Source organism: Mesoplodon densirostris, chromosome 12 (genome assembly GCF_025265405.1).
Source record: "Mesoplodon densirostris isolate mMesDen1 chromosome 12, mMesDen1 primary haplotype, whole genome shotgun sequence".
Classification (NCBI taxonomy): Eukaryota; Metazoa; Chordata; class Mammalia; order Artiodactyla; family Ziphiidae; genus Mesoplodon; species Mesoplodon densirostris.
In genome coordinates, this window is record NC_082672.1 from 16,261,533 (window position 1) to 16,276,621 (window position 15,089).

The following is a 15,089-nucleotide window of genomic DNA, read 5'->3' on the forward strand; positions in this document are numbered from 1 at the left end:
CTGGTTTCTCCAAGAAGATGCCTGGCCCAGCCCAGCCCTGTGTGTCTGCCTGGTATGTTAATCCCTGGTTGGGCTGAAACCAGAGTGGTGATGTCTTCGCTATTAAAATATTACACCAACAAAACCTTTAAAAACAACAACAAAAAAGTAACGTTCTTGAATAAATGTCTAATAGATACCACCCCTCCCTACCCCCAAAAAAGTTGCTCATAAGGACAACTATTCTTTAATAAAAGTCTTCGTGAAGTCGAAATCCCTTCTTGGGTCTCCAGGAGAGCTCCACCTCGTCCGGAATTATACAGTCTTCTTCTGTGGGGGGCTCAGTCTCCTCATGCCTCTTATCCGGGAGAGCAGCTCCTTGATAAATTCCTAAGAGATCAGAAGAAGTTATTATGAGGGGGTCACACTATTAACATTTGGGTTTAACATCTCCTTGAAGTCTTTGATGTCAACTGCAGTTAACGGTTGATGAGCTTAGTTGGGTGTGTTAACTCAACTGGTACAATATAGGACATTTTTAAACAAATGCAGATGCTTAACCTTCACACCATCCTGCTTTCTCACTGTTGTACTCTTTAGAGAGAAAACCAAGCTGCCTTTACTCACTGACATTAACCACTTGGCCCCTGAAGGCCTATGTGGTTTAGATCAATTCCTCCCAACCTTTATTAAATCTTTCATCCGTGCATACAAATCACCTGGGGAGCATGTAGACTCTGAATGAGTAGGTCTGGTTGGGGCTGAAGATTTTGCATTTCCAACTGGCTGCCAAGTGATGCCAGCGTTAGTCTCTGGACCACACCTGAAATAGCAAGGCTAGACCAGTGGTCTTCAAATTTGAGTGCACATCAGAATCACCGGTTGGGGGGGACCTTAGTATATAAACCAAAGAGTGCTGGGCCCACTCCCAGAGTTACTGACTCAGTAGGTCTGGGGTGCGGCCTGAGAATTTGCATTTCTAACTAGCTCCCAGGTGACACCTATGCTTCTGGTCTCAGAATATTACTGAGAACCACTGGTCTAGATCACAGTAAGAGTCTCTTGACTTTATTTGACTACAAATCACAGTTTGAAAAGAAAAACAGACACGTTTACATTTACAACCCAGTACGTACAAAAACATACCTGAAGTAAGAATTTAAAGAATGAATACTTACTATATGCCATGCACCCTATCGTTCCTATTCTGTTCTAATTTCATTTAAAAGGTAATGCTGGGGGAGACCCACTAAAATGATGTCATGACTACTCATGGATGAAAACCCAAAGATTAAATAAAGGACAACCTAGAATGCTTCCCACTTTAAACCCTCAGCAATCTTTCATTGTTGCCTCATGTATTAGAAAGTTTTTGCCTACCAAATGTCACATTTATTAGATAACAATTACTTTGTCCTCCTTTTTTATATTTGTTGAAGCAAAGTTGACAGCCAGTCAGACTTTCTGATCAGCAAAGGACAGCCAGTGCACGACGGAACTGTGCACAGTAGGGGCATCCCAGAGCAAAAACACTAAGGAGACTTCCTTTCCTTCTCGGCCTCTGAAAAACAGCTCTCAGACAATCTTGCCTACCAATTACAGCCCCTAGTCATAGCACCCAGACTAAATGATCCCTGTGCTTCTCTCCAGCTTTAAAACACAATATGCTTAAATAGTTAGTATTTTTATTAGCCACCACGATTTCTTTTTTAAAAAATCTTTTTGCTATTATAAAAATAACATGTGCTTTTTCTAGAAAACCTAGAAAATACAAACCAGCAACAATTACTCTGCAGAATGAACCACTACTAACATATTTTCTTCTATGGAAATTATTTTTACCTAATTAAGATCATACTGTATATCTTTTTTTCACTTAGCATTATGTCAAGGCTTTTCCCCACAACATTAGTCTTTTTAAAAATTAATTTTAATGGTTATACGGTCCTTTATTATATGGACATTCTACAGTCTGCTTAATTCCTCCATCACTGGATATTTGGTTGGTTCCTGGCTTTTCAAAATTATAAATAATGCCACAGTTAACATCTTTGAGTATAAATCTCTCTCTGCAATTTGGATTATTCCCTTTGGAGAGCTAACCAGTAGTAGGTCAAAGGATATAAACATTTTAATCACCACTGTTTCTGAACTTGGACACAATGGAATACACGGGAGGTAAAATGACACCCTATTTTAGTTTTCTGAATACTACTTTTATCTAATTTAAGAACTTTCTAGGATGAAATAATGTCAAATTTCCCCACTAATATTCAATGTTCATTTTGTAAAGTTAAATGCATTTCCTGTTGCCCCCTTTACCATGTGGTTTAAACAATACATAGGATACTGAGCATACAGTTTTAATTTCATTGTTTTTGCAATCTGTTACTCAAATGACTGCTGTGAAAATTTCAGCACTGGAGTGTAGTTTTCCTTTCCTTTTTTTTTTTTTTTTTTGAAGCAAAGGTCAAAATCACAAACCTTATCATTTATCTTAACTCTGGTCATATTTCTGCACTATTTTAATAACATATTTTTCACAAAGACCATTATAAAAATAAAGACTAAAATCACATAAGGAATAATGTACCCTAAACTACAGACCTTTCTTCTTCAAGAGAAAAGCGATTTGGTAATCTAAATCAAATTCAAATTTTCTCCAAAAATTGGTCATGCTGTACATAAATCTCAGTGATTAAAAAGTTTAAATAATGCAGCTTATATTTATGATATATTGACATTAATGAAAATCTCTAATTTTAAGTTTTATATTAATGCAATTTATATGTCTATAACTTAATATAACTGTATTGTACATATTTTAAACCACTCAATAAATTTGCATAATGAGATGCTCAGCTAAGTTAAAAAATAGCAAGACCAATATTGATTCTTCAGAGAGAAACTTGATAACACACCACTTGCACAGAAGGATTCTGTTGATCACAGATGATTCTCAAAGAAGATTCAAGGATCTCTAATCAGAAATACTGACTGATGGGTCTTGGCTTATATTAGTCAAAAATACTTCATATAAGTAACAACATATCTCATTCACTTCCAAAACAGATCACTTGGACTTGGGTTGGGAACACTAATTTAGTCAAAGAAGGACTGCCCCTCTGAAGAAATGACTTCTGAGTTGAAACTTGAATTAATAAAGAGAGCCAGCTTGAAGAAGATCTGGGGTCTGGGTCATGGCACGTGTGCAGTCATTGCAGAGAAGCAGGCAAGGAAGTGGGTGTTCCTGGTGCAGAAAGGCCAGGTGAGCATGATGGGCGCCACGCTGGAGGTGCGAGGGTTAGCTCACCAGGGCCTTGTAGGCCACAGTAAGGCCACGAGGGAGTATCCTCGGTGTAATGGAAGACCACTAGAGGCTTTAAGTAGAGAAGCAACATCGTCTGGTTTAGGGTTTTAAAAGATCCCTTTGGCTGCTATGTGGAGAATGAGTTTTATGAAGACAAGAGTGAAAGAGAGATCAGTTTGGAGCTGTTGCAATGGTCCAGGCAAGGGATGCCAGTGGCTTAGAGTAAGTCCATGAAAGCCAAAATGGAAATAAATGGGTAGATCTGAGATCCATTTCAGAGGCAGAGCCTAGACCTTGCTGCTGGACTGAAAGTGGGAGTAGGTGCAGGGAACAGGAACAGGAACAAAGGAAATTAAGGTCACTGATCCTTAGCAGAACACTGGCAGAAGGGTGGTGATGATTTCTGAGATGGGGGATAACGGGAGGAAAAAAACAACAAGTTTACAGACTTGAGTTGCCTAGTAGGTACCTGAGGGTAAATGTCAAGAAGTCAGATAAATGTAACTTCAGGTCTCAGCTCATGGCTGAAGACATAAATAGGGGCATCACCAGCATCTAGATCAGTGGCTTTCACCTAAAAACAAAAACAAACAAAAAACCCTAAAAATCTCTATGTGATCTATCCATGGTTGTAGCAACCTAGTACACAGAGATGCAAGAAGGAAACAAGTTTTATGTAAAAACATAACTCTTACTACATGTAAGATATTTTCTATCCTATTTCATATTTTGAAAAAAATACAGGTCAAGACCACTTAATGGTTACCACCCACAGTTTTTAAACACAACGATCTAGACCCAGGCTATTCAATACAGCAGCCCCTAACCACATGTGGCTATTTCAATTTAAACTAATTAAAATAAATAAAAATTAAAATTCACTTCCTTGGTCACAGTAGCCACATTTCAAGTACTGAATAACCATATACATCTAGTGGCTACCACATTGGACAATGCAGATATAGGATTTTTCCATCATCTTGGAAAATTCTATTGAACAGCACAAGATGACAATACTTGGGATCACAAAACCAGCTGAGAAAACTTTAGAGGAAAGTGTACATAGAGAGGAAGAAAAGGCCAAAACCAAGGCCAGAGGCCCTCTAACAAGTGAGATCTGGCAAAAGAGTTGGAGCCAGCAAAGGACACCTTAAAAAGAAGAACCAATGACATAGGGGAGAACTCAAGAAACTGTGCTGTTTTACTTTATTTTTAAAATGTTTAAAATTTTTTTAAATTGAAGTATAGTTGATTTACAATATTGTGAAGAAAGTGTGCGGTTAAAGCCAACAGAAGGAATTGCTGATGAGAGGTTGAATCAGTCAAAGACAGAGCTATTGGATTAGGCAAGAAAGGGGCCACTGTGTCCTGGAGGAGAGAAGTTTCAGTAGAATGGTTGGGATAGAAGCTCTCAACACTAAAAGGATTCCAGGGACTTTTCTGTAAACAGCTTTATTAAAATATAATTGTTATGCCATAAATTAGAGACATTTAAAGTATAAAATTACTATGAGTGAGGCTTCCCTGGTGGCGCAGTGGTTGGGAGTCCGCCTGCTGATGCAGGGGACACGGGTTCGTGCCCCGGTCCGGGAAGATCCCACATGCCATGGAGCGGCTGGGCCCGTGAGCCATGGCCACTGAGCCTGCGTGTCCGGAGCCTGTGCTCCGCAACGGGAGAGGCCGCAACAGTGAGAGGCCCACGTACAGCAAAAAAAAAAAAAAAAAAAAAAAAAAAAAATTACTATGAGCATACCATCTGTACAGTGGACATAATGGACCTATCCAATACCTCCAGCAGTTTCTTCATTTCCCTTGGCAATCCTTCCCTCCTCCCCCTATTCCTTCTACCCCAGGAAAACACTGATCTGTTTTCTGTCACTGTAGATGAGTTTGCATTTTTCTTGAGTTTTCTATAAACTGAATTGTAACACTATATACTTTTTAGTCTGGCTTCTTTAGCTCAGCAAAATTGTTTTGAGGATCAGTGATACTGTTGCATGTATTAATAGTTCATTTCTTTTTTACTGCCAAGTGGCATGCCACTTTAGAGAAGTATCACAATTTGTTTACCCATTCACCTGTTGATGGAAATTTGAGTTACTCCCAGTTTGGGGCTATTACAGATAAAGTTGGTAAAACATCATGTACAAGTCTTTGTATGAGATATGCTTCCATTTATTTTGGGTAAATACCTAGGAGTGGAATGGCTGGGTCATTGATCTATTTATGTGTCTGTCCTTACACCAATACCACAGTCTTGATAAGTATAGATTTTTACAAGAAGTCCTAAAATCAGGTAATGTTAATCAGCCAAATTTATTAATCTTTTTCAAAACTATTCTAGGTCCTTTAAATTTCCTTAATAATTTTAGAATTATTTAGCTTGTAAATGCCTACCAATAAAAACCTGCAGGGTTCTCACTGAGACTGCATTAAATCTATAGATCAATTTGGAGAGAACTGACATCTTAACAAGAATGAATCTTCTCACCCATGAAAATGGTATATCTCTACACCCATCTAAGTCTGGTTTAAGCAACATTTTGTGGTTTTCAGTGTACAAATATTACACATCTCCTGTCAGATTTATTCCTAAGTATTCAATATTTAATATTTATGTTATTGTGACTGGTATCCATTTATTTCAATTTTACATTGTTTGCTGCTAGTATATAGAAATACAATAGATTTTTAAATATTTATCTTGTATCTTGCAAGCTTGCTGAACTCACTTATTAGTTCTAGTAACTTTTTTGTACACTCTATTGGATTTTCTACATAGACAATCATGTTGTCTGTGAATAAAGACAGCCTAAGTGAGTATCAGCAGAAGAGAGGATAAGTGTATTATAGTATATTAATACATAAGAATGTTATTGCTTTTTTCAGGAAAGACTGTTGCCCTGCATTTGCAGTACTTGCATTCTCCTGGGATTCCAAAAAACTTGATTTGGGGAGAGAAGAGAAGCCTCGCCTAACTTCTTTGCAGTTAACACTTAATGCTTTGGGGTCCTTTACTTGGCAAGGAGAGTTGGTAAAGTGAATAATACACTATTTTTGGAAGATAAGCCTGGACAGTTTGAAAATGTTAAGTTTGGGTACAATTATTTAACCTTGGAACTGCACCTTAAAAGCCAGCAGAGTAATAGAATGTTCTGTTGCCCAGGTGCTCACTGAAATTTTTTTTTTTTTTTTTTGCAGTACGCGGGTCTCTCACTGTTGCGGCCTCTCCCGCTGAGGAGCACAGGCTCCGGGTGCGCAGACTCAGCGGCCATGGCTCACGGGCCCAGCCGCTCCACGGCACATGGGATCTTCCCGGACCGGGGCACGAACCCGTGTCCCCTGCATCGGCAGGAGAACTCTCAACCACTGCGCCACCAGGGGAGCCCGCCCACTGAAATTTATAAGGAATTCCAGAAGACACTTGAGTGTGGGCAGGTCTGCTAAGACAGTATAGTCTCAGGACCTGGGAGGCCCGGCGACCCTTTCAGGTTTCCTATGAGGTGAAGACTTGTCACAATGACACTAAGATACTGGCCTTTTTTACCATTCTCAAACAAACAGAGGACTTTCTAACAAGTGGAAAGCAGATGCCCATGAGAATCTAGACGTCTTACTAAAGAGATCCATGTCGGTTTCTAATGTATTCATGAATTATAATAAAGATGACTATACACACTTTTTAAAATGTTACTGCAGAGGAATGCAATAAAAATGAATAAACTAGAGCCTCCTGTATCAACATGGACAAATCTCACAAATCTCATGCTGGGCACAATAAGCAGGCTGAAGGAGAAAACTTGCAAAGTATCATTTATATAGTTAAAAAGCATATAAGATAATTCATGTGCACACTTGTCACTCCTACTTGGTTGCAAGGATCCAACTCCTCTTTGTTTTCCTAGCGTGGAGCTTAATACACAGGAGGTGCTCAGCAAAGGTTTGCAAAGTAAAGAAATGTGTGTATGAAGCAATTAATTCATACAGCTGAGGCATTAAAGTGAAGTAGCAGAGAGAGGCAACCCGAGAATCTTTGTATATCAATGGGGGAGGGTGGAATTGTACAAAGTATCAACTGGCTCCAGCTACCATGGAGGAAGGTTCTAGAGGTTCTCCTTTCAGCCCTGGAACATTAGGTCACCTGGGGGAGTTAGGGAAAAGGAAAAGCACTTGGAGAAGAGCGGAGCCTAGGATGCTGGGGGTGGAGGGGTCAGGGAGGCATGTGCGCGCGCACACACCTACAGAAGAGATCAAAGAAGCAACAGAAAGAAAAGGAACATTTCCAGTGACCCTGTAAACCTGACTTTATATGACATGCAGCCACCTGATTTACGGAGAGACTCCTAAGAGAGAGAAGCCAAAGTACACTTCTGAAGGGGGCTGGCAGTATCCTGAGCACACAAGGTCCCTCCTCGCTCTGGGGTTTTGGCCGTGTGGCGCTGGCATAGGGCATGGCCTCGCAGTGGCCACACTCTGTCTGAGCTCTTGTCCCGGATCCCTCCTGGGTCCCGTGGCTTTCAGCTGCCACTCCCTCCTGCCTGCTGGGGTCTGCGCCAGCGGCGGCAGATGGATGAGCATTTGTAATTAACACCATAGGCAGGCGTCTGGGACCTTCCCTAGCCGCTCACAGTGAAGTGATTCATCCGTTACACTCAGTGATGTCACTGCTCTGCTTTAAGGAAGATGGGTCCAACGGAAAGGGGGAAAAGGAGAAACCAGGGTATCACTGCAAGACGCTGCTCTGTGCATGATTAAACTGCACTCATGTTCTTTCAAGCATTTCAAGTCACTGGAAAAGATAAACAAGATAAATGGATATTATGCAGTAGCCCTTTGATTCGAAGTATTTCCTGACAAAAGGACTTTCCAAAGAAATGCTTAAAACCGCAGCTCGGTGAACGGTGCCACCAACCACAGTGATTGTGTAGATCCTGCAAGCTCCGAATATCGGCACCTAGCAGAACGCTGGATGCTCTACCTACCTGCCAGAAAAATACCACCCACCCCTTACACGGAGTACCGACTGGGTGAAGAGAAACAGCAGGGGAGGGTTCCGAAGGCTGGGATGCAGGGGGGTCAGCAGCTTCCCCGTGTACTGCCTCCTCTTTGTCACCCCTATCCATGCACTAGTCATTTCCTAAAAATGCACATTCACAGCTGGCCCTGAGCCTCACTGTCAAACGACAGCAAATAAGTCACTTCGCGCACATTCTACATAGCTACCCGACGCTTCTTCCCAAAAGCTTGACATTCAACAGATGACATGGGAATCAGGCAAGCAGTGATCGGGTGGAGAACGAAGAATTTCTTTTTTTAAAAAATTGAGATGTAGTTGACATATAGCATTATACTATTTTCAGGACTACGACGTGATGATTCAACATATGTATATACTGCGAAATAACCATGACGGTAACTCTAGTTAATATCTATCACCACAAAGAGTTACAATTTTTTTCTTACGATGAACACTTTTTTTTTTTTTTTTTTTTGCGGTACGCGGGCCTCTCACTGTTGTGGCCTCTCCCGTTGCGGAGCACAGGCTCCGGACACGCAGGCCCAGTGGCCATGGCTCATGGGCCCAGGCGCGCCGCGGCATGTGGGATCGGGGCACGAACCCGCGTCCCCTGCATCAACAGGAGGACTCTCAACCACTGCGCCACCAGGGAAGCCCACGATGAACACTTTTAAGATCTACTCTCTTAGCAGCTTTCAAACATACAATACAGTATTGTGAACTAGAGTCACCAGGCTCCAGGAGAAGAATTTCTAGATCCAACAAAGATTAGATACGTGAGAACAATGGAAGGGTAGGTAGTACGTACCTCTTTTCAAACGTGATGGCAACGTGAAAACTGTTCCAAATGGCAAAATGTTCTCACCCGGAGAACTGGCCAAGCATTTAAAAATCACACCGTAAACTTTCATTGGCTTGAATATCGGGGTCACACAGGAGGACAAAAGGGGCACGCAGTGAATCAGCCCTGATGAACACAGCTTCGGGGGCGACCCCATCCCTGTGTGATGCTGGGATTTGCTCCCCGCAGCCACTGGCATTATTCAGCACCACAAGTGCCCTCATCACTGAAATACTTCACTTCCCCTGCTTTTTGGGGAGGAAGGGAGAGGGTTTATCTTTAGAGAGGTTCGTTTGCTGACAGGGCACACCAGAACTCATCCTGTTTTTCATTATCTGAAAAGAGGTTTATGAATCTGCTTTGGGTGAGGGTTTGTGCCTGCTGTGCTTATAATGACTTCTGCCAACATGAATTCCTGAAGGTCTTACCTGTATCCTGGTTCCCCCGCCTTCAACTTCAAACCACTGACACTTTTCTATTTATTTTCTTGACTACCCACTATTAAAGATTAATTTGTTCTGGTGGTGAGAGCAGTCCCATTAATCTATTTTAGAGATTCAGACCACTGCTTTTAGATTAATTTATTTTGTATCCAAATTCTAACCTTGGTTTATATGCAGCAGAACAGTTCATTTGCCCTCACCAGATTCAACCTTACTGGCATTTAATTCTTCCTTCGCTTACTAATGGGTTTCTCACAATCTGTACACTTGCAATTCCCTCAACATAAGGTCCACATAAGTAATCCAACCACAGTAAATAATCAATGGAATAAATTCAGCAAAATTATAATCTCCCACTTTATAATCACTAAAGAAACTACTTTCATCATGGGTCCCATTATCAATGAAGAACAATATTATTTACTACAAATACTTGAATCTTGTCTAAATGAAAGAAACCCATGTCTAAACTGTTTGAGACTTGCTTCTTTGATTGTGACTCCCTTTGCTAAAGATATAGAAATCCAAAAGTCATGTGTCAAATTGTCTTTAACACATATTTTTTCTTCTGTCCATTTAAGTCTAAACACAAAAGAATGTAAAGCTCTTTTTAATATAGGGTTGATCAGCTTTTAAAACATGATCATTCATTCTGAATTTAATGGAAAAAGAAAAGGCCATAAAATCACAATCAATCACTGGAAAATGCCAACCATTTAAAGGTCCACTGCCCTTCAAAGCCTGTACCTCCTCCACCAAGTCTTTTATAAGATAACAATCATTAATTTATTGGTGGGGAGAGGTCAGAGGGGGGAAGCCTTCAAAAAGGCAAGATGCATGTTGTTCTTCCTATAATGGCATCTCTTTCTTCTTTCCTAATGTTTTATTGCAATTACTGTTGTCATCATCATTATCATTATTCTCATGGTCATCCTGCTTCTAAGAGTGTAGTAAAGAATTTAACCTTGCCCTAAAGGAGGTCTGGTCTTTGCCCTAGAATCCCAGGTGGCAAGCTCTAAATCCTTGGAATGCCTCCCTGATAAAAGTGCCTTTGTTTACCCGGGGACCTTGGGCCATGCAAGAGAGTCTAACAGTGTGATTTCCGTGGTGGGGACACTTCAGGTCATGTGGTATCAGCTCTATATCCCCAGGGTCTGGAGACTGAGGTTAGCTACACGCACCGTCAACCATGTCTACGTGACCAGGTCCCAGTAAAAACACTGGACCCCCAGGATCAGGTGAGCTTCCCTCATTGGCTACTCTGTGCATAACACACACATCACAGCTGAGGGAATCAACACTGTCCATGACACCACTGGGAGAGAACAGCCTGAGGCTCTGCATTTGAACTTCTTGGATTCTGTCCCACATATCTCTCCCCTTGGCTGATTTTAATCTGTAGCCTTTCACTGTAATAAAACTTAACCGTGAGTATGTCGACTTTAAGTGAGTTCTGTGGGTCCTTCTAGCAAATAGTCAAACATGAGTATGGTCTTGGGGACCTTGGAGCTTGCATGCAATTGGTGTCAGAAGTGAGGATGGTCTTGTAGACCATTCCCTAACACTGCAGAGTGCTGAATAAGACCAGGAAATAAATGCGGAGTTTTGCTCCATGATTAGCTTTCCTAATATTTCAGGTTGATTTTTCCTCAATAAAGACAATCATAATCAGATTTATAAATACTCCAAAGTCCAAAGTAGAGCTTGTGCTCACCTAGTAAGAATTAAGAGAAAGGCAGTGAGAAGTAGACAGAGCACAGGATGCCGACTCAAAATGTGTCCAAATGCCAGCTCCAGCACATCCTGGCTCCTCTTCCCTGGTCAGAGGAGGCCTAATGAACGTGTGTGAGCAACTGACATACTGGGACTAAAATCCTTTGGGCCATAGGTAAAGCTTCCCATGTTTCTGGCTAATAAATCCCAACTCTTTATTATTTACCTGTCTAATTACACTAAGACATAATTAGGCTCTCATCACCAATGGCTCCACCCATTAGAATATCATTCTCATTGAGTTGGGTCTTTCTTTGCAATTTCCCAATTCTCACTTTTCAGAAACATCGTTCTGAAGGTGACAGCTTTCAAAGGGTAGATTTCAACTCATTAATCTCACATTTAAGTTCTGTTGCTCATCTCAGCCCAAAACTGCAGTCGTTTTTGAGGAAACCCCATGAGAGGCCAGATGAAAAGATTTCCCTGCATGTAGCCCGCCTCTTCTGCTTTTTCTAGCAAAGTACAGATCCCCTAAGATCACTCTCCATTAAGCAACTGGTTCCTAACTTAGAGAACCATGGGATAAGCCGACACCCTGGCATTTCTGTCCTTCTATTCCTATCTTAATATTCTTTGAGCATTGACATTCTCACCATAGTTGGCTGTGTCCTTCTAAGAGATTGTTTCTAACAATCACATACTCACTACCCTAAGTCCCTAGATTACTTACGGGCACACAGATTTCAATAAACATTTGTTGAGCAAATGAATAAAGAGAACATAGCAAAATGCCAAAGCCATGCCTCCTCCAGTCACTGACCCAGCCTCTCCCAGTTTATATTTTCTCTCTGCTGCAGTCAGTTCCGTGATCAGGGGCTGGGAGTACTTCCATGTACACATAAACTGAACAACGTTTTAAACGACAGGTTAAGATGTTAAATGGATAGAGGACTGATGTGAGTAGGATGAGCTGACAGTGGCCGTCACCAAAGCCCGTCAGAAAAGTAAGATGCAGTCACTGTGACACCAAAGCAAAGAAGGAGAACCTGCCTTCCTACCACCAACACAGGACGAACAACAGAGCAGGCCAGCCTTTTTGAAAGCTCTGGTCAATTCCTATGCGCAAACAATAATTAGCCATCCTTCTTCTGTACCGTCACATGGCATGACATTTCCATGACCCAGCTGACTACTGGGATGCAAAGGTGCCTTTCACCACCTACCCACAGGCTGAGTCATCCTGAGTGAACCTCTGATGTATATCAGTTTACAGGCTTTGATTGCTAAGATGATAGGTAGTACCTCGACCTCCATATAACAGAAAGGAAATAAATCAGAAAGAAAACTCTGATGTTTATCAGAGAGCAACGGCACAGCCACCTTTAACTATAAAAAGAGGTTTCTAGAAGTCCACAGAGAGAACTGGCAATTCCCTTAACAGGTGGTAAGAGAGGTGCCCTCAAGCCCATACTAAGTGCATTTTTCTGTCCACCATCCCAGTACAATGGAAGCGCTCCTCTGTGATCCTGAGATTTGAAAACCATGCAAAGTAAGAGTGAGAAATAAGAAAAGAAGCTCCTCTCTAGCCTGGCTAGCTGGCCTCGACATCCTTCTCCCTGATTTCTACAAGGTCCACTAGGATCCTTCAAATCCAAGTAATAACCAGAACAAAATTACTCCTTTTCTTCATGCGTTATCTAGAAACATCTTTCTTCTACCTTTAAATCAGCTCTATTTTAATATCAACTACATCAGAAATGGCATTTGCTCAAGGGGAAAAAATGAAAACACCATTCTTACTAGTTAACCACTAATCTGTTAGTGTGGTGACCACAGTTATAGTGCTGTGTTTTCTAAAGGGTCTAAGTCAGGAAAGGTTTAAATGTCAAGGGTCCACAGTTTGGAATATGAATCAAAATGGGGACACGTGAGTCCCTTTCTTATTAGCCAGGGACCCACACAGGATGAAACCATGGAGCCAAAGTCTGTGACAGAAAGTGACATTGCAAAACAATATCACTTCTGTGAAATCAGCAGCTTCTTTAAAGTCTGCTCTTCAAAATGGATATCATTATCAGTGAATTTGGGCATTTTGCGTATTTAATATGTAATGGAGTAGCACTGCCTTATATGGAACCAGATTCAACTAGCATGTGTCAAGCTCCATGTTATTTGCTTTCCTATGTACCCTGACTTCTCCACTTATTTACTGTGTCACCTGAGGCAAATTATGCAGGCTTCTGTGTCTCACATTGTCTAGCTGATGATCATAGTGCCAACCTCACAGTTCTGTTGCGAAGGTGAAATGAATTAATACATGTGATTAGATCAGTGCCTGGCATGTGCTCAGTAATGACTGAGCTGTTATTATTATTGTTTTTGTTGTTATCACTAAGAGAATTATCATTGCAAACAGCCCTTACTAAAACCCAGGGAGGTGGTTAGGATTACCTCCATTTTTATAAAGGAGGAAATGGAGGCTCGGAGAGGTTGAGAAAACTGCTTAAAGTCACACACGTTTGGTGCCGGTGCCGGTGTAAGACTCTTTTTTTTTTTTTTTTTTTTTTTTTGCGGTATGCGGGCCTCTCACTGTTGTGGCCTCCCCCGTTGCGGAGCACAGGCTCCGGACGCGCAGGCTCAGCGGCCATGGCTCACGGGCCCAGCCGCTCCGCGGCATATGGGATCCTCCCAGACCGGGGCACGAACCCGTATCCCCTGCATCGGCAGGCGGACTCTCAACCACTTGCGCCACCAGGGAGGCCCGGTGTAAGACTCTTGATTCAAAGCCCAGCCTTCTTTCCACCCCTCACTCCCCACCCCAGCCTCTGCAATGAGACTATAAATAGACGTGTCTGATTCAGCAAAGATGGCTTCCTTACATTTCTAACTTCAAAGTGGCATAATAACTGTATGTAAAATGCTTTTAATCAAAAAAATAGCACCTCCAGAGAAGACGACTTGAAAAAGAACATCATTAATTTGTTAGGCATTTAGCTGAGATAAGACAAAGTCCTTTAATGTCCTAAAGGTCTTGCCGAGTCAAGCAGCTTAGGAAGACTGGCAGGATGGAAAGAAAGAGCACAAGATCAGGTGTCAGAAACTCGGGGATGAGTCCTGGCCTCTCTGCTCACTGCTATGAGGTCTTAGACAAGGTACGCAAGTTCTCGACTTCAAGTGATGGTTGTGAGGATTAAATAAGATAATGCTTGTTCCCGCAATCTGAACTCTAGAGCTCTGGGGAAACACAAGCTATTATGTTTATCATCACAATCCGGGGGCCAGTAAAATCTGTTTCTTATGCACCTAAACTCAAAGGCAAAACTACCCAAACTTCTCTGAAATGATTCTTTAATAGATCAATGAGCTTGACTGAAATTCCCCAGCATTTGACACCATTTCCATTCCTAGAAACCATGAGCTAAACAAGGAACACGAGAGGCTCACTCGTAAATTCCAGCGCTTTTTTCTTCTTTCTTCCTTTGGAACTCTGAGAGCATTCAAATACCATATCCTTTCATCTCATAAGCCTCCTTACAGAGACCGGATGAGGGACGCTTTTGTTACAGGATGACAAGACCTTGCATTTCATCTAACTGTTGTGAATAAGTGTAAATATTTTTCTCCCTAGACACTGCAAAACCTCGAGGGAGAGGGGGACTCATGCATATCCAACCCTTCTCACCTAAACACCAAAACATGAACTTCTCCACCCAGAAGAACTGAAGAAAAAGGGAATGATAAAGTGAGTAAATGGCACGTCTATACCCAACAGTCCGGATCTACTCT

The 15,089-nt window shown here is 41.6% G+C and overlaps 1 protein-coding gene across 1 annotated transcript in view; it reads right to left on the reverse strand.

Moving 5' to 3' along the window:
• Positions 1-294: 294 nt before the first annotated feature.
• The window catches only part of PPP1R14C (protein phosphatase 1 regulatory inhibitor subunit 14C), an 88,906-nt gene continuing 74,111 nt past the window's right edge, over positions 295-15,089 (reverse strand). The window contains exon 4 of the mRNA XM_060115285.1: positions 295-369. Coding sequence (XP_059971268.1) covers positions 295-369 — 75 coding nt within the window. The remainder of the gene's footprint in view (positions 370-15,089) is intronic.